Consider the following 25,357-nt stretch of genomic DNA (forward strand, 5'->3'; position numbering starts at 1 on the left):
GCTCTACCACTGAGCTTCCACTATAATAAGCTACCGAAACCGACCCTCTGAAAGAAATCAATGCGATTAGACTCCGGAAGTATCTAAAAAGAACTCTCCCAAAATATCTGTACCGGGAAGGTTATGTTAGAAACAAGGAAGTCCGTGTGAAGGAGGTAAACTGTAACAAATAAAAACAAGATGTGTTTGTGAAACACAAATGCCCCCGATAATGGCCAATTCCGAAGATGGCCAAGGGCACAAGGACAAATAGCTTGGTACCAGTAGAAAGATCTTGTCACAAGCAATGCTTATGTGTAATATGAAAGCTCTAACATTTACCATTTAGAAGTTATGGCCAATGTCAATTTTTTAAAAAGTAAGTAAAATGTCAAGCTCAAAAGGTTTAGTACCAACGGAAAGGTCTTCTCACAAGGAATACTCATGTGAAATATCAAAGCTCTAGCACTTACTGTTCGAAAGTTATTAGCAAGGTTAAAGTTGAAAAGTAGGTCAAATTCCAAGGTCACTGGGTAAGAAATGTTGGTACCCAAGGAAAGGTATTGTCATAAAGAATACTCATGTATAATATCAAATTTCTATCACTTACTGTTCAAAAGTTATTAGCAAGGTTAAACTTTCAGATAGAATTACAGAATGACAAAACAACCCCCCCCCCTCCCCCGGGATCTTCGATATCAGGGGCATAAAAATGGTGTGTATGGTGCCAAGGACAGCTCCACCTTTTCCTTATTCTTATGTAAACCTTTGATCCCTTATCGTGGCCCCAACCTACCCCTGGGAAATAATTAATTTAATAAACTTGAATCTACACTCTTGGGATGGTTGCATATTTATTTGTCTAATCATGACCCTGCTGTTCTTGGGAGGTTTTCCCGTTAGGAGTTACGAGATTGATGACTGTTCGTTATCTTCACCTTTTCTCTGATACTTTTTATCCATTCTGACAAGGTATGTTCTTTTTCATAATTAGTCCATCGTCATAATGTGGCATAATGTTCCACAGAATTCATAGTAGAGTGAAGTATAGCCATGTTATTCTTGGGAAGATTTTAAAACCCGAATTCCCTTTACCCAAGGATTGATTGATTGATTTTAAATTGTATAACGTCCCTCTCGAGAATATATCACTCATAATATGAAAACGTCCCAAGGATGATTTGAATGAAGTTTGATTGAAATTGACCTAATTCGTCTGGAGATGACGAGTTTTCAAAGTTGCCACCATATTTTCACTATTTCTAAATCATATCCCGTTGGAAAAGGTCACTTTGTATTATCGACATTAGAATATTGGAGCGGATCAAAGGTCTGGTTTTAATCAGATTGGGAAAAGGTTTAACCATTCATTAAAACAGTTTTAAATTCCTTTACCTAAGGATGCTAAAAGGCAAGTTTGGTTGGAATTAGTCCAGTGGTTCTACAGAAGAGGTAATACAGTTATATGTACATGTTTAAAGTTTATGGACGGACCCCGGACTAAAGGTGATTAGAAAAGCGGACTTGAGCTTTAACCTGAGGTACGCTAAAACGGAAATTAAAAATGACAATGAGACCCTCAAAATAGACGCTTGACTTCATTTTTGTAGTAGTTAAACAGGAAATACATTTTAAATAGAAAAAAATATCTAACAAGGAAGAACTATATGTTTTCTAATTTCCATTCGAGCGCTGGACTGTAAATACAAAAACGAAGTAAAGTCTCTCTTTGAAGGATACTCTCGTTTTGGATTTTATATGGGCTCAGGTTCCGGTAAGAAATATCTCTATATTCGTCTGTCTTATATATTATCGGCTGTTCCATCTGATAAGTAATATAAGATATGTAATAATAGTACATGTACCGTATATGTTTTATACATTAAATCTAATTACTTATTCATAATATTAGAGTAGATTTTTAAGTTGAACTTTACACGCTCGTATCTGTTGCAATTTTAAAAGTCTGTTTAATAACGAGATGTCCACTCTGAAAACTCATGTCAAATACCGCAAAATGTTAATTTTTAGCATGCGTGAAGAAGTAAAATTAATTATCTCATGCAGACAACTACCCGGTAGACCTACAGAAATGCATGCAGTAAACAATCATCCTGCGAAAAAGAAGTCTTCAAAACTATCTAAAATAATAAGGATTTTAAAAAATAAAAAAAAAACTGGAAAAATAGCCCGCCTTATGATATTTAAAGTTTCCTGTAATGCTAATAAAGGCTTTTGCAAATAATTTCCGTGAGAGCACAGGGTATTCCAATAGTCAAATACCTAGTGTCGTGCAAATAATTTCGCCGATATCTTGAAAATGTCCCCTTGGTCAAGACTCAATCCTTATATCTGGTTTCACACAGCGTGTGTAGCAAGTCTACCTCTTAGATTACACAGTGAATTTATAAGGAAAATACTAAAGCCTTTAAAATTCCCCTTACTTCAAAGGATATAGACGGTTATTAGGGTGTTTTCTTCTTAATTTTTGAAGTGCAACACCGGGGTCATGACAATAGTCCCTACGAGCAAAAAATGGATAGCCCCTCTCTTTCGACAAATACTCAGCATCGAGAGATGAGACGTTGGCCTTTCAAATGAGAAGTCACAGCAAAAGTAGTCTCGTTATAAGTGAAAAAACTTTCGAAGGGAATTAAACAAACATATATATATATATATATATATATATATATATATATATATATGGTCCGAAAGTGAATTAAACAAACAAATATACATACGGTCCAGAATTAAAGATCGTATTAAGAATTATATCATGATTAGCTGATAACACATTGGTATTTTTACATGACTTTGCGAATCTGGCAAAGGAAGCTTTTAATAAAGTATAGGTTATTTATTGCGATATCGGAAATCTCGTTTCAAATTAGAAAATATGAAGCTAACTTAGAGGTTTTGAGTATGATTCAAATATAGGACGTACTGACCTGAATATTTTGTTTTTACTTAGGAATATGATGGTTATTTGGGGACTCTTCCTCCTTCTGTTTATTCGGGAACGCACCGGTAAGTGTCATATTCATATTAAACACTGTTTACTGCATTTAAAAAAAAAATGACTCGCTCATAGAACGTAACAGTCCGAACATCGCTCGGTCTCTTCCGTCAAGTCGAGAGAAAAAGAAACACTCTCGGATGTAGGGTTGTTGCTAAAACACGGAACGGAACGGAAAACGGAACAGAATTGAAGAATTAGAATGATTAATGTAGCTAAGATAACACCAAAAATCACAAGAAAATACTCTATTATGATTAAAATCTAGATTGTGGGTAAAACAATTTTATCGTAAAATTCTGCATCATAAAATGATTTTAGCGAAGTTAAACGTCTGTATAAGAATTTACAAAGCATTTGGAAATGTCGGCATTGATAGATGTATTAGCGAGAGCGACACCTATGGGTAGAGAATGGAAAGAACACACGTACTTTATACCCCCCCCCCCCCCTGACAAAACGTCATTAACGCACATTTACATGTAAATTTACACATAATACTGTGTATGTGTGTACCTACAACAGGGAGTGCAGAACGTATAAGACAACGACAATTCATGATCTTATTAAGTCAGCAAGTTAAACATCTTGTGTTTGATATATTTTTTTTTTAAGTAATAGAGATTTTGTGACTGCAGCACTCCAATCCTAAATAGGGAGCACTTCTAACAGTTTATTTTTCAACTAAATACTTGTATCTTAACATTTTAGATTAATAATGAGATGACCTTAAAATTGTAATTCCATTCAAGCATAAATTGTCTGTTAGTCTTTCAGCTATTTCATATCTGTTAATTTATCATACTATGGGTTGTAAACTTCACGTTAGTTTTCATTGGTTCTGTTTCAATCTTTCTTTCCCACTGTATCTCTTCGGTTTAACACTAATCCACAGAATGTCAGTAAATGTACGAACTTTCACGTAAACTCATCCCATATCCTTTAAATACACCCCGGGCTCGTTCGTAAATTAATACATGTATTACACCAGGTATAGAACTAAATTACGAATAAAAGCAAGTTCGATTTAAGATGGCTATGTTTGGGGGAAATTATTGAAAATAATTCTTTTAACTTTTACTATGTTGTTTGGTTTTTTTTTCGGGGGGGTTGGGTTATAAATTAATTCATTGGATATAATTTTTTTTTTTTGAAACCTTGTCTTTTTCAGTATGATTATTTTTTTCATGGTAAGTTAATGATTTTAAAATACATATGCATTGGTATAAAGTACATGAAACGGTGGATTTTGTGGATGACTTCCCACTCTCTCTGTAATTTCTGCTTCCCTTGATCATGATAAACCTTTTATTTTGGAAAATGCTGACCTCCTCATAACATTATTGCATACAATATTTTCCGTTCCGTCTTTCGTTTCATTTTCCATTCCGCGTTTTAGCAACACCCCGGATGTAGATAAATCTTAACTATAACGAACAGTGATCAATCTCCTATAAGCAATACAAAATGGAGAATTGGGCAAAGACGGACTCCAGGATATATATACCAGAGGTGGGATCAGGTGCCTAGGAGGAGTAAGAATCCCCTGTTGACCGGTCACATCCGTTGTAAGCCCTATATCTTGATCAGGTAAACGGAGTTTTAACGACTAGACAGGACACATGCGAGGGAAACAAAACTGTATTTGTTGTCTTTTTCATTTTTTAAAATATCAAATATTTTAAAGTGGTGTGTATTATATAGATACTTACATTTTTGTGAAAGAAAACTTTTAAGTTGAAAAATAGCTACTTCCAATTTTACATGTGGTAACTTATGTAAAAATAGATGACCACGTTCGAAAACTGATCCGTCTAATATTCATGTTTGATTGGTTGTAACTTGTTTAACGTCTCTTTCGACGAGATTTTTTACTGATATGGAGACGTCAGCAAGACCGGTGAAGAGCTTCAAATTTAGACCTTTGCTCGGCGTTTACGGCCATTGAGCAGTGTGGGTTCTTAAGCGTGCCACACCTACTGTGACATCCGCATTCAAGGTTACCTCCGAGGACCAGTGACATTCACACCAGTCCTGATGTCGAGCGTTTTAACGACTGAGATCTGTCGCGGCCGGGATTCGAACCCTGGCCTTTCGCATGCGAGGCGAACGCTCTAACCTCTAGACCACCGCGGCGGTCTAATATTCATTTGAAATAAAATATACTGAATGAAAAGTGAAGATAACGAACAGTCATCACACTCATATCTCCCATACGTAATATAAAATAGATAGTTGGGCAAACACGGATCTCTGGACACACCAGAAGTGGGATCAGGTGCCTAAGAAAAGTAAGCATCCCCTGTCGACCGGTCACACCCACCGTGAGCCCTATATCCTGATCAGTTAAATGGAGTTATCCGTAGTCAAAATGAGTGTGCCAAGAACGGCCTAATAATTGGTATGAAACGCGTCGGACAGCATTTAATGATACCTGGTAGGTTGTATTGACGAAGTAGATCGTTATAACGACCATAGAATTTGCAAAATGCTGACTTCAATCGAGACTGTTGAAATCCCGGCCCTGTACCTTCAACTTGCTTGTCAGTAGTGTGCCTCGATTTAAAAACTGACCATAAGCAGAACAAGCTCTTGCGTATCAAATCAGCTGAGAGATATAAACACCATCTGCAGGTGATGATGGAATATTGCTAGATAAAAATGGGAAGTTGACGATGGAGAAGTTGAAATCATCTCGTTTGTCATACAGCTGAGTTGTCAGTTTGCCGTTAATGTCTACTTCCAATAAAATATCTAAGTATGAAGCAGAAGTGGGACTCTGTGGTGTCTTTTATTTTGAGCTCACAGGGATATATCGAATCGACATATGAATGAAAGTTATTATTGTTGATAGAATATAGAAGAATACGAGGAGTAGGGTGAAATCTTTGCGCAGTGAAGAGTCATATCCACTTACATTAACTTACAGTGAAAAGAGTGTGCCTTACAATATGCCAACTGCGGCCATTCTTGTCATGTGACCCAAAGTATATTTACTATAGTGAAGTATTATATTCTCGGTGTTTTTTTTACTTGACGGAAAAGGCCGAGTGATGTTCCATTTGGGAATGGAAGGAATGCTGACCATTTACGTATCCAGTATTCGCAGGCGTGTAGGAACATTATTTGTCAATTTCTCACAGGAAATCGGTGTAAATTTGTTGCTTCGTAAATTTAGTCTTTCCAGGGTAATGCTTATATATAAATTCGACTGTTAGATCAGAGAACACATTTTCCTTGGAACTGCCATTCATGTATAAAATACGGACAAAGACCATGATTTACCTTAATTATGATATCTTACAGCTTCATAGGATCATGCAAGGAAAGAACTCTTACCGCCATTATTCAATTGTAGAGTGTACAGTCCTTGTTCAGCCATCACCGATCGCTAACGTGACTTATGGGAAGCCCCTGTACTTCAATTGTACATCCCCACCATCATGGGAGGCTGTCACTCTTAACATTCCTGGTGAAACTGGTTTCAAATTCGCCATAATTAATGGCGGACAATGTGATGTTCCTAATAACAGACGGGCAGATTACAGCATTGCTTGTCATGGGAACACACTAACGTATGGGATTATGAAGCCACGAGACAATACAATATGGCGATGTACCTTTAGCAGCTCGGGTGTTACGGAACACGGTAACACCACCGTCAGTTTACAAGCAGGTATGGACGGACGAGAGGCGAATGTATCATTTAATGTATGAATACGCTACGGCGTATAGGACGTAGTAAATACAATAATAGTTTGAAATACATCTTATCCTTGGACGAATTTGGCTCCACTTTTTTGGCACGCTGTTTTTGGCTATATTTAGCTCCAAAACTTCATAGTTATTTTGGATTTCAAACATTTCGGTTGGGCATCACCGAAGAGACATTATTTGTCGAAATGCGCATCTGGTGCATCAAAATAATAGTTTGAAATACATTGAACCGTTTTTAATGTGACTTTCATGATAGGCTTTAATTTGCCTAATATGTTTTGTAACATTTATCTTATTTTACAAAAAGGTTCCAACTGAAAAATTTTGAGTGAAAAGGAATGTTTTTACGCTTTATCACGATGTCCTTTACTAATTTAGAATTGACAAGATTGCTACGCGTATCCATATGTCCCCCGCCACAAAACAAAAAAAGTTGAAAAAGAAAACTGTCCTATTGGACATTTGACTAGTCCACAAGGAAATAACGTAAATGTGATTGGACTTTTCCCCAATACTCAAAGACGGAAACGCAGTCATGGACATCGTTCATATAATAGACCAATATAAATGATTTCACGTTTGATTCACTTTTGCCTTACGTCAACAGAAAATTAGGTCCACATCATGTTCGTTCAAAACTTTACTGTGTTCCATTGAGAGTTTTACTTACGTTATTTGAAGAAGCTACAGTTAGTCTATACTTGGATTTTTCAACACCTGAATATAGACTGAACTCTATGATTATGGATGCTCATCTTTAAACCAACACGGGTCATGGATGATATTCCTTCCAAATCATGCCGCCAGTTCCTTAAGCTCAAATTTACAAACAAAGGAATAGATACCGTCAACATAAGCAACATTTTTCGTCATAAAAGGGTTCAGTCGTGTATTCCCACTAATTTCAACTTGAAGTCTACATCCTGTATTTCTCACTATTCCTAATATTTCTACTATTGCATCCAAACTTTTCAATTATAAACAAACTTTGCAGTGCCTAGGTATAGACCATCTTATACTTAATCCACTTACGTGTTCTTGTTCTTCATCTTCTTTCAATTATAGTCCAGCTGGACATGTCATTACTGGTGATGTTGATATAGATGAAAATGAGGACCTCAAATCACTTATTCTAAAAGGTCCTAAATACAGAGAATCCCGGTCTTTTAATTGGCGACAGAACTTCATCACTATTATGAATTTTGTCGAAGATTATGCCAGACGATGGGCTAAATATGAAACATAACAACTTGATACATTGTCAGAATGGGTTAAACGCATAAGAGAAATCCCGCATTAGATATATTAAAACAAAAGTACGTACCATCTATCCTTCTGTGTTTAGTAAACCAGAAGTGATAAAAGAATTAAGATAGATCCATTGAGGAATATCTTTTGGTTCCAGCTGACAAAGGTTGTAACAACAATGTCTTTGTTTTTAAGGCTCATTATTAAGGTCTTCCGTAACAACGGAAGACCTTCTACTGATTGTGCTGGTTAAGATTATTCTTATTCTTTTTTCTCTCTTTTTCCTGGACGCTAACTTTGAAGCTTCATATCTCGCTCATTTCTGCATGGATTTTGCTCAAATTTTCAGGGTTTATAAACTTTACAGAACAATTTTAAAATCATGTACTACATTTCAGAAATTCCTTCTGTTCACGAGTTATTCCCCTTTGAATGAAATTTTAGGGGCTTTGGTTTCCAGACATAGGCTCCGAAACTGTATAAGCTTGAGCAGAAAATGCATTGAAAATGAAAAGTAGGAGCATTGTAGTTCTGCACATCGTTTTTTGTTTTTTGATTACAGCGTTCGAAGTGGTGGTTGATAGGGTTCAAAAATTAGGACGCCTAAAGGAGCAAAACATTACACATATTTTCCTTTGTATCTTTTAAACTAAATATATTTTGTTAAGACGTGTAGAACAAAAGTTGTGCAAAATGTTAAGAGCTTTCTTTTGATATCCCTAAAAAGGGGGCTGACTCCTTAAATTCGGGATCTGGGGATCTTCAAATTTTCGCTTTATAACTAAAAAACGGTAAATATTTCGATATGGGAAAGCTTTCGCTGGAAAAGTTGTTCTTTAACATCTTATTGATCTCATAAACATAATATTTTGCTCGAGTATTGTGTTATATGTGAGTAAAAAGCTTAACCCGCAAACAGGTAACCGTATCATTAGGTAGGTGAAGGGGGAAACATATGCGTATAGCTTAAATAAACTTGCTTTAATTGATAAATCTGACTTCATGAAATGCTAATATTCTTTTAAAATAAGGTTTTAACGTGATCTATGATTCCTTTAAAAATCATCTATCGACAACTTTCTTTCTTTTTTATTATTTAGTAGCTTTAATATAAACAATCGTTCCAAAGAAATCAAAGTACTTAAAGTACTCGTGGGAGTTGAACATTGTGGAAATTCAGTTAGAACAGATAGCACTGGAAGGGTAGGGGGATAAATGACTGAATATTATCATGATTTTAGATACAAATCAATTGTTGTTTTTCAAAGCGTTACAACAGCAAACATGGATAATGGAAGGCCCATGGGCCACAACGCTCCTCGAGTAACTGAAGTCGTGTTGTTGTTTTCTAGAATTTCACCCCTTTATATTCTCATCAAAAATGTGACCACATATTATGGCCCAAACATTCAAATCAATATGGTTTTCAATGCCTTGCAGTTATGAAGAAGTTTTTCCCCTGTATATATACATTCAAGTTTAATCCTAGTTGTAGCTAATTCTAAGGATTCATTACTTGAAAAGGTAGTCCAATATGCTAAACTGTCACCTGAGTATACTACAGTCCTGTAGAGGATCAATGGAATGGTAAATAATTGTATAATAACTCAAAATAAATGAAATGCAAAAAAATTAAAAACTGTCCGGCATCGGAAATGCACAAGCCGAGTTGCGCAAGGAATGGGCATAGAGGGAACCGGCAGAAAAGTTTGCAAGAATTATCAAGCAGGGAGCAAAATTTTGCGTACATTAATTTCAGCCGACTTAAATCCTTTGTGACCTTGACCTTTAACCCTTGACCAAAATCAATAGGCTTCTTTGTCTCATCAAGGCGATAATCCATCTAAGTTTAATGGAGATCCTATAATTTGTTAAAAAATCATAGTGCAGAAAACAAAATTTTCTCCAAATTTCAGTCTATTTATAGCCACTGTGACTTTGACCTTTGACCTTGTGACCCCAGAATCGATAGGCTTCCTGGTCTTACTGAGGGTGACAATCCATCTAAGTTTGATTGAGATCGTATGATTCGTTCAAGAGCTATGGTGCGGAAAACAAAATTTTCTCCAAATTTCAGTCTATTTATAGCCACTGTGACCTTGAACCTAGTGACCCCAGAATCGATAGGCTTCCTCATCTTACTGAGGGTGACAATCCATCTAAGTTTGAATGAGATCCTATAATTTGCTCAAGAGCTATGGTGCGGAAATGAAATATTGATGCGTGCCCGCCTGCCCGCCCCAAGGCACTTCATCAGATCATGAGCCGAGTTCGACTTCATCGCAACTCCCCTAAAAATGAAACACTAGTCAAATAATGTTATTTATTGCCAAGGTATTTGGGATATTATACTGTGGCTCAAACAGGGGGTGAATGAACCTGACAGAATGGGAAGAATATAGCGGAATCAGACTTGTGATGTTGAATAAACTATACATGTACAAGATCCATAACTATTTTTTTTTTTCAGTTTGTGAGGGAGAATCCTCATGTCTCTTTCATCTGTAGACAAATAAACAATGTGTTTTGACCAGAGCAATTTCCAATCCTTTTTGCAGCATAAATTCAACATTGTGGCAACTGGGTTAAACTTTGATAGTGAAGTCATACATGGCAGCACCTTATCCCATGCTCTTAAAATTTCTGTTTGACACACACTCATGACATCCACTTAAACATTACAGAGTGCAGCAAAATCTCATTGTAATAGGGGATTCAAAATGGATAACTGGTACAAAATATGGTACATACTATTAAAAAAGGATAATGAATTTGACATACTGATGTCTTGGAAAAGGAAATTCTGACATCGGGGCTCTAAGCGTTTTCAAACATTGTCATTTGATAAAAGTGTTCTACATTTTTAAAAATAGAGATTAATATGTCTTTACATACATAGGTGAGAAAGTTTCCATTATTCCTAGCCGAGACATACCATGTATGCACAAAAAATTCATAAACAAATATCACACTACTCACGTAAAAAATGTGGACCTTACCGTCATCAAGCGCAGCGAAACACGCCATTTCGAGATTTTCGTCGACGAAAGCTCGGTAACAGTAATGAATAAGGTACACTCATTTTGTATCTATTTTGTGACTTTCTTTATTAAAAGACACAGTTCTCTAATGTGTAACGTGCAATTACTACGTAATTTAATAACTTGAAGCATGAAGCAGTTTCACTTTGCAACCGGATATAAGAAATATTATTTCGTATTCCGATCCCAATAGAAAGTTGTTGACTGGGAATGACGTGTTTTAATTCAATATACATGTAACATCAAGCGTTTTTTATATCACATTAAAAAAAACCCAAATATATACACATACGCAATGTTGTAGAGTTATTTCTTGTAAATTTTCTTGTGTGCAGTTGTCGTTCGTTTCCCTATCAATGTTTATAGGTGACTCTGCGCTACAAACGACAATTTTCAACTTTATCTTTTATTTTTCTATGTATATCAGTATCAATTTGATCGAAATCCTGTATTCAAATTGATTTGAATACAATATCATTGCATTTCCTTACATGTCAATAATCAAAATTAGATTAATTCAGAAAAGTTACATGGATTATTTAATGGCGGATGTTTATAAAAGTTTATGTTGATTTACCTAGGAGTAAATCAGCTGACACAGAACCCCCGCTGACGACCACTATACAAATCAATACAAATTACTGCGCAGAAAAGTGCGTGATGACCCAGGGAGATTGAACATAGTTCAACTCCCAAAAAAGAGGAAAAGGTTATCTCTTCTACGTTTGTTATTAAGACAACGATATATTTAATTGAAGAAACAAACCTTCAAGCACAGAATAACTCAGTCATTAACAACACGCATCTTACATACACCGCGGGGTTTGTTTTTGTTTACAATTACGTAACCGCCCCGATGAAACATCGTGTGTGAACCAGGCATGTACACAAAGTAAACATTGTCGTCCTGAATATAACACAGATTGTTATGTTTTTGATCGTATTGGATTTTTCGAATAATTCAGTCTTTCCGGGGATGTATATACTTGTTTATACGGGTTATGACTAGATGGTATCCCTCAAAAGCAGGTGACCCACGAGTTACTTGCCCCTGATCATAGATAGAAAGATAAGTCGTACGTCGAATAATTTCGTAAAGAAATGTGTTTACGATAAAGAAGGCAAAGAAAATTGTTGGGATTTTTTTTACTAATTAAGATTACTAATTAAACCCTAATTAGCTGAACTATTAAAAATGTAAGAAATAAATAAAGCAATGAACGCAATATGGAGAGAAATACGATTTGATAGAAAGTATACAGAGTATTATTTAATTAACATAATTAATCAAACCCTAATTCTCTCAGATGTTAAAAACAGTAAGAAATTTGATATAAAAAACTGTAAGGGGCGAGATCAACAGATTGATTTCGGATAAAAATCTAAATTCAAATAGTTAGGGGGAGGAGGGGGGGGGTGTTAAAACTTCTGTAAGTTTCTCTCATCCGACATCGATTACACATTAGTCGAAAAAGGAGAAAGACAAGTGACTGTTAAAACTACATGACGATATTACATTTTAATGAACATTTGATAGTTTTAATCTACACTTTCATTTGTGAATAAACAGAAGATAGGGTATACAGAGTTATTTATACTCGTTTGTTCTTACTTGTTAATCGATTATAGTTTAAACACTCATCATATCTAGTTTAGGGGGTCGTTGTGGGGGCGGATAGGGGGGGGGGGACGTAAAAACTATGTGAATTTAGTTTTTTTGTCAGACATTGAACTTTCGATCTCGCCCCTAGGAAGTAGATAAAACAGCGAATGCAACATGGAAAAAAATAATATTTAATAAGAAGTCTTATTAAAAGCAAAACTGATGATATCTAGCGGTGGTCAAAGTGACATATCTTTAGAAATTATTTTTGAAAGTACAGAAGGGTATTTTTGATCAAAAGTTAATCATAGAAATTATTTTAATTACCCCCTCCCCCCCTCATTCAGTACACAAAATCAACTCAAAACTTTCATTCAACATTATAACTCACTAAAAAGACCATTCCTCAAAACCTGCTTTTGGATATCGAGTTAATTATTAAGACCAAACTAACTCAAGATCCAGGGCGATATAAACACCTACTTTTGAGGGATACCAGATAAGCTTTGCCACCCAGCGAGGCCTATGCTAGCCCTGCCTTTCAGGGATACCAAGTTACTTAATAAGGCTCAACTAGCCCAGGTTCCCGGGAGATCTAAACACCTACTTTTGAGGGATAGCAGATAAGCTTTGCCACCCAGCGAGCCCTATGCTAGACCTGCCTTTCAGGGATACCGAGTTAATTATCAAGGCTCAACTAGCCCGGGTTCCCGGGCCCTAAAGTCACCTACTTTTGAGAGATACCAGATAAGCTTTACCACCCAGCGAGCCCTATGCTAGACCTGCCTTTCAGGGATACCGAGTTAATTATCAAGGCTCAACTAGGCCGGGTAACCGGGCGATCTAAACACCTACTTTTGAGGGATACCAGATAAGCTTTACCACCCAGCGAGCCCTATGCTAGACCTGCCTTTCAGGGATACCGAGTTAATTATCAAGGCTGAACTAGCCCGGGTAACCGGGCGATCTAAACACTTACTTTTGAGGGATACCAGATAAGCTTTACCACCCAGCGAACCCTATGCTAGACCTGCCTTTCAGGGATATCGAGTTAATTATCAAGGCTCAACTAGCCCGGGTAACCGGGCCCTAAAGTCACCTACTTTTGAGGGATACCAGATAAGCTTTACCACCCTGCGAGCCCTATGCTAGACCTGCCTTTCAGGGATACCAAGTTAATTATCAAGGCTCAACTAGCCCGGGTAACCGGGCGATCTAAACACCTACTTTTGAGGGATACCAGATAAGCTTTACCACCCAGCGAGCCCTATGCTAGACCTGCCTTTCAGGGATACCAAGTTAATTATCAAGGCTCAACTAGCCCGGGTAACCGTGCGATCTAAACACCTACTTTTGAGGGATACCAGATAAGCTTTACCACCCAGCGAGACCTATGCTAGACCTGCCTTTCAGGGATACCAAGTTAATTATCAAGGCTCAACTAGCCCGGGTTCCTGAGCCCTAAAATCACCTACTTTTGAGGGATACCAGATAAGCTTTACCACCCAGCGAGACCTATGCTAGACCTGCCTTTCAGGGATACCGAGTTAATTATCAAGGCTCAACTAGCCCGGGTTCCCGGGAGATCTAAACACCTACTTTTGAGGGATACCAGATAAGCTTTACCACTAAGCGAGCCCTATCCCAGACCTGCCTTTCAGGGATACTAAGTTCATTAATAGGGCTCAACTAGCCCGGGTTCCCGGGCGATCTAAACACCTACTTTTGAGGGATACCAGATAAGCTTTACCACCCTGCGAGCCCTATGCTAGACCTGCCTTTCAAGGATACCAAGTTAATTATCAAGGCTCAACTAGCCCGGGTTCCTGGGCCCTAAAATCACCTACTTTTGAGGGATACCAGATAAGCTTTACCACCCAGCGAGCCCTATACTAGACCTGCCTTTCAGGGATTCCGAGTTAATTATCAAGACTCAACTAGCCCGGGTTCCTGAGCCCTAAAATCACCTACTTTTGAGGGATACCAGATAAGCTTTACCACCCAGCGAGCCCTATGCTAGACCTGCCTTTCAGGGATACCGAGTTAATTATCAAGGCTCAACTAGCCCGGGTAACCGGGCGATCTAAACACCTACTTTTGAGGGATACCAGATAAGCTTTACCACCCAGCGAGACCTATGCTAGACCTGCCTTTCAGGGATACCAAGTTAATTATCAAGGATCAACTAGCCCGGGTTCCTGAGCCCTAAAATCACCAACTTTTGAGGGATACCAGATAAGCTTTACCACCCAGCGAGCCCTATGCTAGACCTGCCTTTCAGGGATACCGATTTAATTATCAAGGCTTAACTAGCCCGGGTTCCCGGGCCCTAAAGTCACCTACTTTTGAGGGATACCAGATAATCTTTACCACTCAGCGAGCCCTATCCCAGACCTGCCTTTCAGGGATACTAAGTTCATTAATAGTGCTCAACTAGCCCGGGTTCCCGGGCGATCTAAACACCTACTTTTGAGGGATACCAGATAAGCTTTACCACCCTGCGAGCCCTATGCTAGACCTGCCTTTCAAGGATACCAAGTTAATTATCAAGGCTCAACTAGCCCGGGTTTCTAGGCCCTAAAATCACCTACTTTTGAGGGATACCAGATAAGCTTTACCACCCAGCGAGCCCTATGCTAGACCTGCCTTTCAGGGATTCCGAGTTAATTATCAAGACTCAACTAGCCCGGGTTCCTGAGCCCTAAAATCACCTACTTTTGAGAGATACCAGATAAGCTTTACCACCCAGCGAGCCCTATGCTAGACCTGCCTTTCAGGGATATCGAGTTAATTATCAAGGCTCAACTAGCCCGGGTAACCGGACGATCTAAACACTTACTTTTGAGGGATACCAGATAAGCTTTACCACTCAGCGAGCCCTATGCTAGACCTGCCTTTCAGGGATACCGAGTTAATTATCAAGGCTCAACTAGCCCGGGTAACCGGGCCCTAAAGTCACCTACTTTTGAGGGATACCAGATAAGCTTTACCATCCAGCGAGCCCTATGCTAGACCTGCCTTTCAGGGATACCAAGTTAATTATCAAGGCTCAACTAGCCCGGGTAACCGGGTGATCTAAACACCTACTTTTGAGAGATACCAGATAAGCTTTACCACCCAGCGAGCCCTATGCTAGACCTGCCTTTCAGGGATACCGAGTTAATTATCAAGGCTCAACTAGCCCGGGTTCCCGGGCCCTAAAGTCACCTACTTTTGAGGGATACCAGATAAGCTTTACCACTCAGCGAGCCCTATCCCAGACCTGCCTTTCAGGGATACTAAGTTCATTAATAGGGCTCAACTAGCCCGGGTTCCCGGGCGATCTAAACACCTACTTTTGAGGGATACCAGATAAGCTTTATCACCCAGCGAGCCCTATCCCAGACCTGCCTTTCAGGGATACTAAGTTCATTAATAGGGCTCAACTAGCCCGGGTTCCCGGGCGATCTAAACACCTACTTTTGAGGGATACCAGATAAGCTTTACCACCCTGCGAGCCCTATGCTAGACCTGCCTTTCAAGGATACCAAGTTAATTATCAAGGCTCAACTAGCCCGGGTTCCTGGGCCCTAAAATCACCTACTTTTGAGGGATACCAGATAAGCTTTACCACCCAGCGAGCCCTATGCTAGACCTGCCTTTCAGGGATTCCGAGTTAATTATCAAGACTCAACTAGCCCGGGTTCCTGAGCCCTAAAATCACCTACTTTTGAGGGATACCAGATAAGCTTTACCACCCAGCGAGACCTATGCTAGACCTGCCTTTCAGGGATACCGAGTTAATTATCAAGGCTCAACTAGCCCGGGTTCCCGGGCCCTAAAGTCACCTACTTTTGAGGGATACCAGATAAGCTTTACCACTCAGCGAGCCCTATCCCAGACCTGCCTTTCAGGGATACTAAGTTCATTAATAGGGCTCAACTAGCCCGGGTTCCCGGGCGATCTAAACACCTACTTTTGAGGGATACCAGATAAGCTTTACCACCCAGCGAGCCCTATCCCAGACCTGCCTTTCAGGGATACTAAGTTCATTAATAGTGCTCAACTAGCCCGGGTTCCCGGGCGATCTAAACACCTACTTTTGAGGGATACCAGATAAGCTTTACCACCCTGCGAGCCCTATGCTAGACCTGCCTTTCAAGGATACCAAGTTAATTATCAAGGCTCAACTAGCCCGGGTTCCTGGGCCCTAAAATCACCTACTTTTGAGGGATACCAGATAAGATTTACCACCCAGCGAGCCCTATGCTAGACCTGCCTTTCAGGGATACCGAGTTAATTATCAAGGCTCAACTAGCCCGGGTTCCCGGGCGATCTAAACACCTACTTTTGAGGGATACCAGATAAGCTTTACCACCCAGCGAGCCCTATGCTAGACCTGCCTTTCAGGGATACCGAGTTAATTATCAAGGCTCAACTAGCCCGGGTAACCGGTCGATCTAAACACCTACTTTTGAGGGATACCAGATAAGCTTTACCCTAATTATGGTGTTCTTAAACCTAACCCTAGTTGCCCGCCTAATTAAAATATCAAGTCCCGTGGGTAGAGTAATTAAGTTTTAACGTGCCCCAACCCCCGGGACGCTAGGGGTTTTTTTGGACAAAGTTATGGCAAAATCCCTAAAAAGGCGAAAAATGCCCTTAAACTCTGATTTCCCATAAAGGATTAGATAAAACTAACTAGGGGTTGAATAGGGGGTCAAAATTAAGGGCTAACCCTGTGGGAAGGGATAGCCCAGCACCCCTAGAAATATGGCTCCAAGGGACCCAGGAACGAGGATGGTCTGAGGGGTATAACCAACTTACCCTATAATAATGTCTAAGTACAAAAGTACTTCATTTTTTGGGGTTAATAGTATGTTTTTCTTTTTCCTTGGATTTTTACTTGGATTTTTACCCTGGTCCGAGGGACAATGGTTGAAAACCTACCCTCCCAAAATTGCAGCCCGATCCCCAACTTGGGGGCTGGGGATGGACTTTGAAGTTTTTTTTTTTGAAGCCAAGACTGGCCCTAACATCTCATATCGGTGGCCAGTTCGAGCCTTTTTTCTACCCCCACCCCGGGTGCTAAGCGCCCCCTCAGAGATTTTTTCTGGGTGGGGTAATAAAGAGTGGACCCTGCCCTACGGATCTGGCAAGTTTCGTGCCTGAAATCAGCCTGGAAAGGGGATAGGATGATGTTTTACTAAGGTAGCCACTTGCCCTTAAAGTGCAGGGCTCGCTCTAAAAGGGTTTTTTCAGGGTTGTGCCCCTTTAGAAAAGGGGGTTAGACCCCTTCTTTCGACCCCAAAGGACCCCCAACATTTCAGATCGGCTCCTAAAAGGATATTACAGAAGAAGTCAAAGGCGACGGGTGACACTCCAGTTACTTCCCGGAGGCCTTGGGGAGTGGTCTTGGCCCCTAGCCCCTATTTTCAACCATGGGGCAATAGAGTGGGGCCAGGTCATGTTTGGGTGCTAAGGGGTCTTCGGTAGCCCCAAAGACTTGGGCTCAGTGAAGAATCAAAGTCGCCGACTCGCCCCAAAAGGGTGGGGCTAGGGTGGGGGTCAGACAGATCCTTTGCCCTTGACCCAGGCACCTGATTTTTGGGTCCCGAATTGCACAATCCTTTCTAAGTTGGCCCTGTAAAGGGCAACAAGATCCCTCAACGGATCTTGGAGATAGCGTCTTTCAAAAATTGCCCATTTTCACCAGTTTGGCCATTGGGGGACTTCAGTCCTGACCCCATATCTCCGCTACCCTGTACGACGCTGTTGTTTTGGGATCTCATAGGGGAGGTTTGGGGTCCCATCTCACGTGAATGTCGATTCCCTAGCACTAAGGCTTCTAGGACTTCCGGCCCTTCAAAAAAGTAGAAAAAAGTGAAAAAATCGACTTGGGCCCCACTTGACCCCTGATTTCAAGGGGCTAAATTTCCCCCGTGGGAGTCGAGGGCTGTCCCTTAAGAGGTTCCTCGCGAAAATTGGAACCCTCCAACCCCCTCGACCTTAGGGCAACGACTCTTAGAAAAAAGGTCGAAAATGGAAACATGGGGTCCATTGGGGAGTTGTTGTCAACAAACCTTTTGAGGATAGACAATGCCTCTCTAGGATTGGGTAAAACATAGATGGGGCTCAAACGCACTCAAAAATGACCCAAAATTCGAAGGTTACCATATGGGCCCTTCGACCCCAAGGGGCAACAGACCCCATGAGGGGCGACTACCATCCCTATTAAGGGTCCTCCGGTAATTTGAGCTCTCTAGCCCCATCAGTTCCGGACCCGCGAAAAAATGATTTTGAGGTGATGACCGGGAAGGGACAAAATTCCGACTTTTCAAAAAAAGGGGGCTCACTGGCCCCGGACCTGTTGGGGTCGCGTCCCCGAAGGGCCCTTCAGCTCATACTAGACCCGGAAGCCCAAACACCCCCAAAAAGTTATTCAAAAAGGAATATCACTCGTGCGAACAATGCTTGCATGGGGCAAATTGGCCCCATGGGGTCCGAGAGGCACCCCATGGAAGGGGCCTCGAACCGATTGGGGGCCCATTGCCCCATCCGTTCCAGAGCACCAAACCTTAAAAGAAAAGGAGTACTCCCCATGGGATTCCCGATGACCGGAGGGGCCATGTCACCCCATGAGGATTTCGGATCGCCCCCTTCCGAGGGTCCCTCTGTCGAATTGGGGACCCTTTGCCTCACTTCTGTCAGGTAGCCATTTTGGCCCTAAAACACTTAGACAATTTTCCAGGACCCAGTAGCCATTTCTGCCTCCAAGTAGCCAAGTAGCCCTATAAAAATCACCCCTCTTTCCAGCAAGCACGGTGACCATACCTCGGGACCTAGGGACCCCATTTTCCGCACAGGAACTCCCAGAAAGGGGCTCTGTTGACCCCTAGAAGGGCAACTCCCAGCAAGGGTCGAAAGTGGATTGGGGTCACCCCTTTAGAAGGGTGTAGTCAGGGTGGGTATTTAGCCCTCTAGCCCCAATACGGCCCCATGGGGCCACAGAGTGTGACCCCAACATTTCTCGCACAGAAAGGGGTCTGGTTTGGCCCCATCCAGTAGGTCTCAGTCCTGACTATAAAAATGTTGGCCCCATCCCTAATGGCCCCTGACCCCACTGGGGCTCTGGGACCCCACAGGGATCGAGATCGCCCCCTTCCAAGGACCCTTTTCCAAATTGGGGTATCGTAGTCTCATCGACCCCGGACCTACAGGTCTTGCACTAGAGGGTGATCACTCAGGAAAATCCTGCCCCAGGGGGCAAACTGGACCCATGGGGCATCAAGGGGGCCGCATCCAAGGTCCTTGTCCCAATTTCAGTTCCGTAGCCCCTTCCACTCCGGAGCTACAAAATTTGCAAAAAGGGTCCAAAAGAGAAAAAGGGGCTATTTCGGAGGGTTCATATCTCGGTACCCGAAGTACTTGGGGACCCTATTTTTTGCCACCCCCCCCCCCGACCCCTCGAGGGGTTCTCTTACGATCCCTGGAAAGGCAGGTCCCTAAAGGGACCCACAATAGTTTGGGGCCACCCTCTTAAAAGGGTCATGTCAGGTAACATTTATGGCCCTTAGCCCCAAATGGATCCCACGTGGGCACAGAGTTGGGCCCCACTAATCTTCAAAACAAATAGGGTTAGGTCTGACCCCATCATGAGGGGCTTGACCAGTGGTTAAAAAATTCTAGCCCTACCCATGGGGACTGATGACCCCAAGGGGACCCATTTGCCCCACAGGGACCGAGAACGGACCTCTCTTAAGCCCCATCCTAAATTGGGGCCCGCTAGCCCATCGATCCCAGCGCTACACGTCTACCAGTGAAGGGTGACCCATTTTTCAACCCAGGCCACAAGGGGCAAACTGGCCCCAGAACCCTCGAAGGTGACCCCTCTCAAGGTCTCTCCCGAACTTTGAGTCTTCTGGCCCCACAAGTTTGGCAGTGACCCCTCTTTTAAAAAGGCTGTTATTCAAGTAGCGAAAATGGCCCTAAAAGGTAGTCAAAATGGCACTTAAACAAAAACGTAAACAATCCCAGAAGTTTGAGAGTGAGCCATTTTTTCAGATTGCGGATCTTCCGGTAGTCAAAACGGCTATTAAAAAACGTTTAAAATCCCCAACTTTCGATTGGTCATATCTCAGGACCGAAAGTACCTAGGAACCCCATTTTTTGGCCCTGGATCCCTCGAAGGGTTCTTGGTTGATCCCCGGAAGAATAGATCCCTAAAGGGGCCGGCAATAGTTTGGGGCCACCCTCTTCAAAGGGTCATGCCGGGATAAGGTTTTTAGCTCTTTGCCCAAACTCGACCCCATGGGGCCATACAGTTGGGCCCAATGATATTAGCCCCTTAAAAATATGGGGCTGACCCCATCAAGTGGGGCTCAGTCAGCAGTCTAAACATTCTTAACCACCCTTTGGTGACCCCTGACCCCAAGGGGGCAAATTTGCCCCACAAGATTAGGGAACGGACCCCTCTTATCCCCCAGTCCCAAATGGGGTCCTCTAGCCCCATCGACCCCAGAGCTACAAGTCCTCGAGTAAAGGGTGTCACCCTGAAACACTTGGGTCCCAAGGGGGCAAATGAGCCCCATGGGGCTCCAAGCCGCTCTCCTTGAATGCCCCTGCCCAAATTTGGATCCCCTAGCTCCACCACTCTCGAGCCCCATAACTTGCAAAGAGGGTCGAAATCGGCAAAGTGGGGCTCTGTTGGAGGGTTTATATCTCGGGACAGGAAGTAGCTAGGGATCCCATTTTTTGGCCCTGAACCCCATGAAGGGGTTCTGTCGACACCCTGAAGAACAGGTCCTTTGAGGGGCCGGCAAAAGTTTGGAGTCACCCTCTTAAAAGGGTCATGTCGGGGTAGGGTTTTTAGCCCTTTGCCCCAAATCGACCTCATGGGGCAATGCAGTGGGGCCCCATGATATTAGCCACTCAAAAAATTGGGGGCTGACTCCATCAAATGGGGCTCAGTCGGCAGTCTAAAAGTTCTTAACCCCCCTTTGGGGACCCCTGACCCGAAGGGGAAAAATTTGCCCCCACGGGTGCCTAGACCGAACCCCTCTTAGGCCCCATCCCAAATTAGGGTCCCCTAGCCCAATCAACTTTAGAGCTAGAAGTCCTCCAGTAAAGGGTGTCACTAAAAAAACATTGGCCTTAAGGGGGCAAATGAACCCCAGGGGGCTCGAAGACGTTCCCTTTGAAGGCCCCTGCCTAAATATGGGTCCCCTAGCCCCATCCAATCTCGAGCCCCAACACTTCGAAATCGGCAAAAGGGGGCAAATTTCTAGTCTCATATCTCGGGACCGGAAGTACCTAGGGACTCAATTTTTTAGCCCTGGACCCCTCGAAGGACTTTCTGTCGACACCCGGAAGGGCAGGACCAAAAGGGGGCTTTACAATAGTTTGAGGTCACCCTCTTCAAAGGGTCATGCCGGGGTAGGGTTTTTAGCCCTTTGCCCCAAATCGACCCCAAGTGGACACAAGGTGGGGCCCCACTAGTTCTGGAAACGAATAGGGTTAGGTCTGGCCCCATCATGAGGGGCTCGACCAGTGGTTAAAAAATTCTGGGAACTGTTGACCCCAAGGGGGCCAATTTACCCAACAGGGGCCGAGAACGGACCCTTCTTACGCCCCATTCCAAATTTGGGTGCTCTAGCCCCATCGACCCCAGAGCTACACGTTTTCCAGTAAAGGGTGACCTTTCTAAAACTTCTGCCTCGTTGGGGCAAACTGGCCCCAGGGGGCTCGAGAGAGACAACACGGAAGGCCCCTCCCTAATCTTGAGTCCTCTGGCCCCACCCATTTGGCAGTGACGGGTCTTTGAAAAAAGCCATAATTCCGGTAGCCAAACCTGCCCTTAAAAGTAACCAAAATTGCCCTTAAAATGTAAAATTCTCCATTTCTCCAATGGGCCATAATTCGGTACCGGAAGTACCTAGGGACCCCATCTTCTCAAAAACTGACCCCAAATGGGGCCCTCTGATGACTCAGCGAAGGCCAGGCCTCATGAGGGGGCCAGAGTGGATTGGCATGACAACTTTAGAAAGGTAGGGTCGTGATAGGTGTTTTGCCCCTTAGGACCCCATGGGGCAACAGAGTGGGGCCAGTCCTTTTGCCACTCGGGAAAAGTCCGGTCTGGCCCCATCAACTTCGGCCCAGTCGGAATTCAAAAAATGTTGGCCCCACTTTTAAGGACCCCTGACCCCAAAAGGGCCGATTTGTCGCAAAGCGACCGAGAACGGACCCCTTTTAGGCCCCATCCCAAATTGGGGTCCTCTAGCTCCATCGACCCCAGACCTACAAATCCTCCAGTAAAGGGTGTCACCCACTTTGGCCCCACTGGGGCAAATAAGTTCCATGGGGCTCCAAGGCGCTCATCACGAAGGCCCTTCCCCAAATTTGGGTCCCCTAACCCCACCCATTCTCGAGCCCCAAAACTTGCAAAAAGGGTCGAAATCGGCCAAGGGGGCTCTCTTTGAGGGCTCATATCTCGGTACCGGAAATACCTAGGGACCCCAGTTTTTAATCCTGGACCCCACGAAGGGTCTTCGGACGACCCCTATAAGGGCAGGTTCTTAAATGGTCTCACAATAGTTTGGGGTCACCCTCTTAAAAGGGTCATGTCGGAGTAGGGTTTTTCTTATGTATAGCAACCATTGGTGTAGCACCAATCATCGGGGAACCAGTTTAGGTTGAGACCCAATCGGAATTCCTTGAATGTCTCGCGCACTATCATTCTCTCAACAAAGGGGGCGTTACGCAAGCTTCTCTTACCAGAGGTGGCGTTACGCAAGCGTCGCTTATACCTCTGTCAACGTTTGGAATCACGTGATAATATAATCACATGATATAAACAATTATTCTCGTTTCCTTTCCCTTTAAAAGTAGCGCACAGAACACTGGGTAGAGAATGGCGCACTATGTCGAGTGCACGAGACATTCGAGGCGTTCCGATTGGGTTGGGACCTAGGTAAACTGGTACCCTGTTGATCTCGCTTCTCTCGTGTGAAGCACCAATCAGTAGGGAACCAGTTTAGGACCTAAGGTAGTCTCGTGCAACCAGACGCTCGGCTGTCTCCAGAAATCTCCGACGAGCAGAGATTTTCGTTGCAGATTTGCCGAGACAGCCGAGTGTATGGTTGAACGAGACTAGACCTAGGTCGGGTATGACGTAACAATGGAAGCCGGGAGCGGTATGACGTAGGAATGCAAAAGCGTACAAACTCCCCGTCGAGGCCTCACTGCGTCACCTATGTATAGACATCTCCTATGTGACGCAGTACAATATACAGATTTGTATATTGTGAGTCCGCGATTATCACGCGGGCAAATAACACTAAAGAAGTAGTTCGTAGTTAAAGCTTGAAAATATTGACATTAAGAGCATATATATAAAAGTATGGATTTTATTTTAAATATAAAATGATCAAAAGATCATTAAAGAGAAGGGAGACTGTTCAAATTATAGTGTAAAGTAATAAACTTGTTGTTTACGTTCTTGATTTGAACTATTTACGTTTGACATTATGGTTTTTTTTTCGTCATTCTACAGTGACGTCACACAGTATACAATCGCTATCCCATAATGCCTAACTGGAAGAATTTGGTTTGTGAGCAAACGAACTCTGGCGGAAGTTTGAAGAGCGATATGACGTTAAGTCGAGCATGACGTAACAATGGGAGTTATTAGCTTTACGTCGGGAAAATAACGTTAAAAAAATTGAAATAGCAGAGAACACAATGACGTAACAATTGCAGTAATATGTGATATAGGTGTAATGGTATTTTGTAGTATGGGTAGTGGTATGTGGAGTATGGGCAGTGTAATAGTATGTGGTGTATAGGTTGTAGTTGATAGTGTATGGGTGGTATACACCACATATACCACATACCACCACCCATACAATCACCTATATCACCTCCTATACATACATGGTACCACTGGCACACTTATTATTAACACCTTTAAATACTACGCCGACTTGATCGATTCTTCCCTTGTCATTGCTACGTCATAGCGCTCTTGGCTTTCTCAATTTTTTCTGCGTTATCATTACAACATAGCGCTCCCAACTTCTATTGTTACGTCATATCCGACTTGACGTCACAGGTCTCTTGTATTTTTATATCATACCCTAAACTGGTTCCCCGCTGATTTGCAAGAGAAGCGAGGTCAACAGGGTACCATTTCATATCATACCCGACCTAGTTCATCCCAATCGTAACTACTCGGCTATTTCCGCAACCGCAAATGAACCTCATATGTGGATCGACGCCATCATAGTCTATTACCATGTGTACAGAAATGCAACTATGACGTCACAGGCGTACGTTACAATATGAAACGCGAGCTTTCAAATGCATTTAAGATATCATACATGTCTAAGGTATTCTACCACTATTATTTTTTACTTTTATGTTTATGTATTGGAGTGAATAAGACGTTAATGATACCAAAACTGAATCTCTGGTGAAAATATAAATAATACATTATACAAGGATTCGGTTTTGGCCTTTTAACCTAATCCACAGGCGCGCTTCCGGCGAAGAAATGCATCAATTTGATGCAATTCTTGCGCCGATCCACGTCCGAGTCTTTTTACCGGTTACGGAAAAAGGCGAGCGCGTGATCCGATTGAGTCCATCCTAATCCTACGTCATTGACATTTTACGTTATAGCGCTAATGGCTTATATTGTTACATCATCACTTGACCTTTGACCCACCTATCAATGCTGTTTATACTTACAAGGAATGTGATATTGCAGAAAAGAAG

At 42.2% G+C, this 25,357-nt stretch overlaps 1 protein-coding gene and 1 non-coding gene across 5 annotated transcripts in view; one reads left to right on the forward strand and one right to left on the reverse strand.

Moving 5' to 3' along the window:
* The first annotated feature begins 1,550 nt into the window (after positions 1-1,550).
* LOC125678088 (uncharacterized) overlaps positions 1,551-25,357 on the forward strand; it is a 51,874-nt gene continuing 28,067 nt past the window's right edge. For 3 of the 4 annotated variants that reach the window (XM_056153757.1, XM_056153759.1, XM_056153760.1), the window contains exons 1-3: positions 1,551-1,753; positions 2,951-3,006; positions 6,354-6,671. In XM_056153757.1, the coding sequence (XP_056009732.1) occupies positions 2,955-3,006; positions 6,354-6,671 (370 nt within the window). In that variant the 5' untranslated portion in view covers positions 1,551-1,753; positions 2,951-2,954. Of the gene's footprint in view, positions 1,754-2,950; positions 3,007-6,301; positions 6,672-25,357 lie in introns of all 4 variants that reach the window. The other variant, XM_056153758.1, reaches the window with a different exon arrangement.
* Trnaa-cgc (transfer RNA alanine (anticodon CGC)) lies at positions 5,060-5,131 on the reverse strand. Its single transcript has one exon. It is a non-coding gene; the product is annotated as a tRNA-Ala (tRNA).

Source organism: Ostrea edulis, chromosome 2, assembly GCF_947568905.1.
Source record: "Ostrea edulis chromosome 2, xbOstEdul1.1, whole genome shotgun sequence".
NCBI lineage: Eukaryota > Metazoa > Mollusca > Bivalvia > Ostreida > Ostreidae > Ostrea > Ostrea edulis.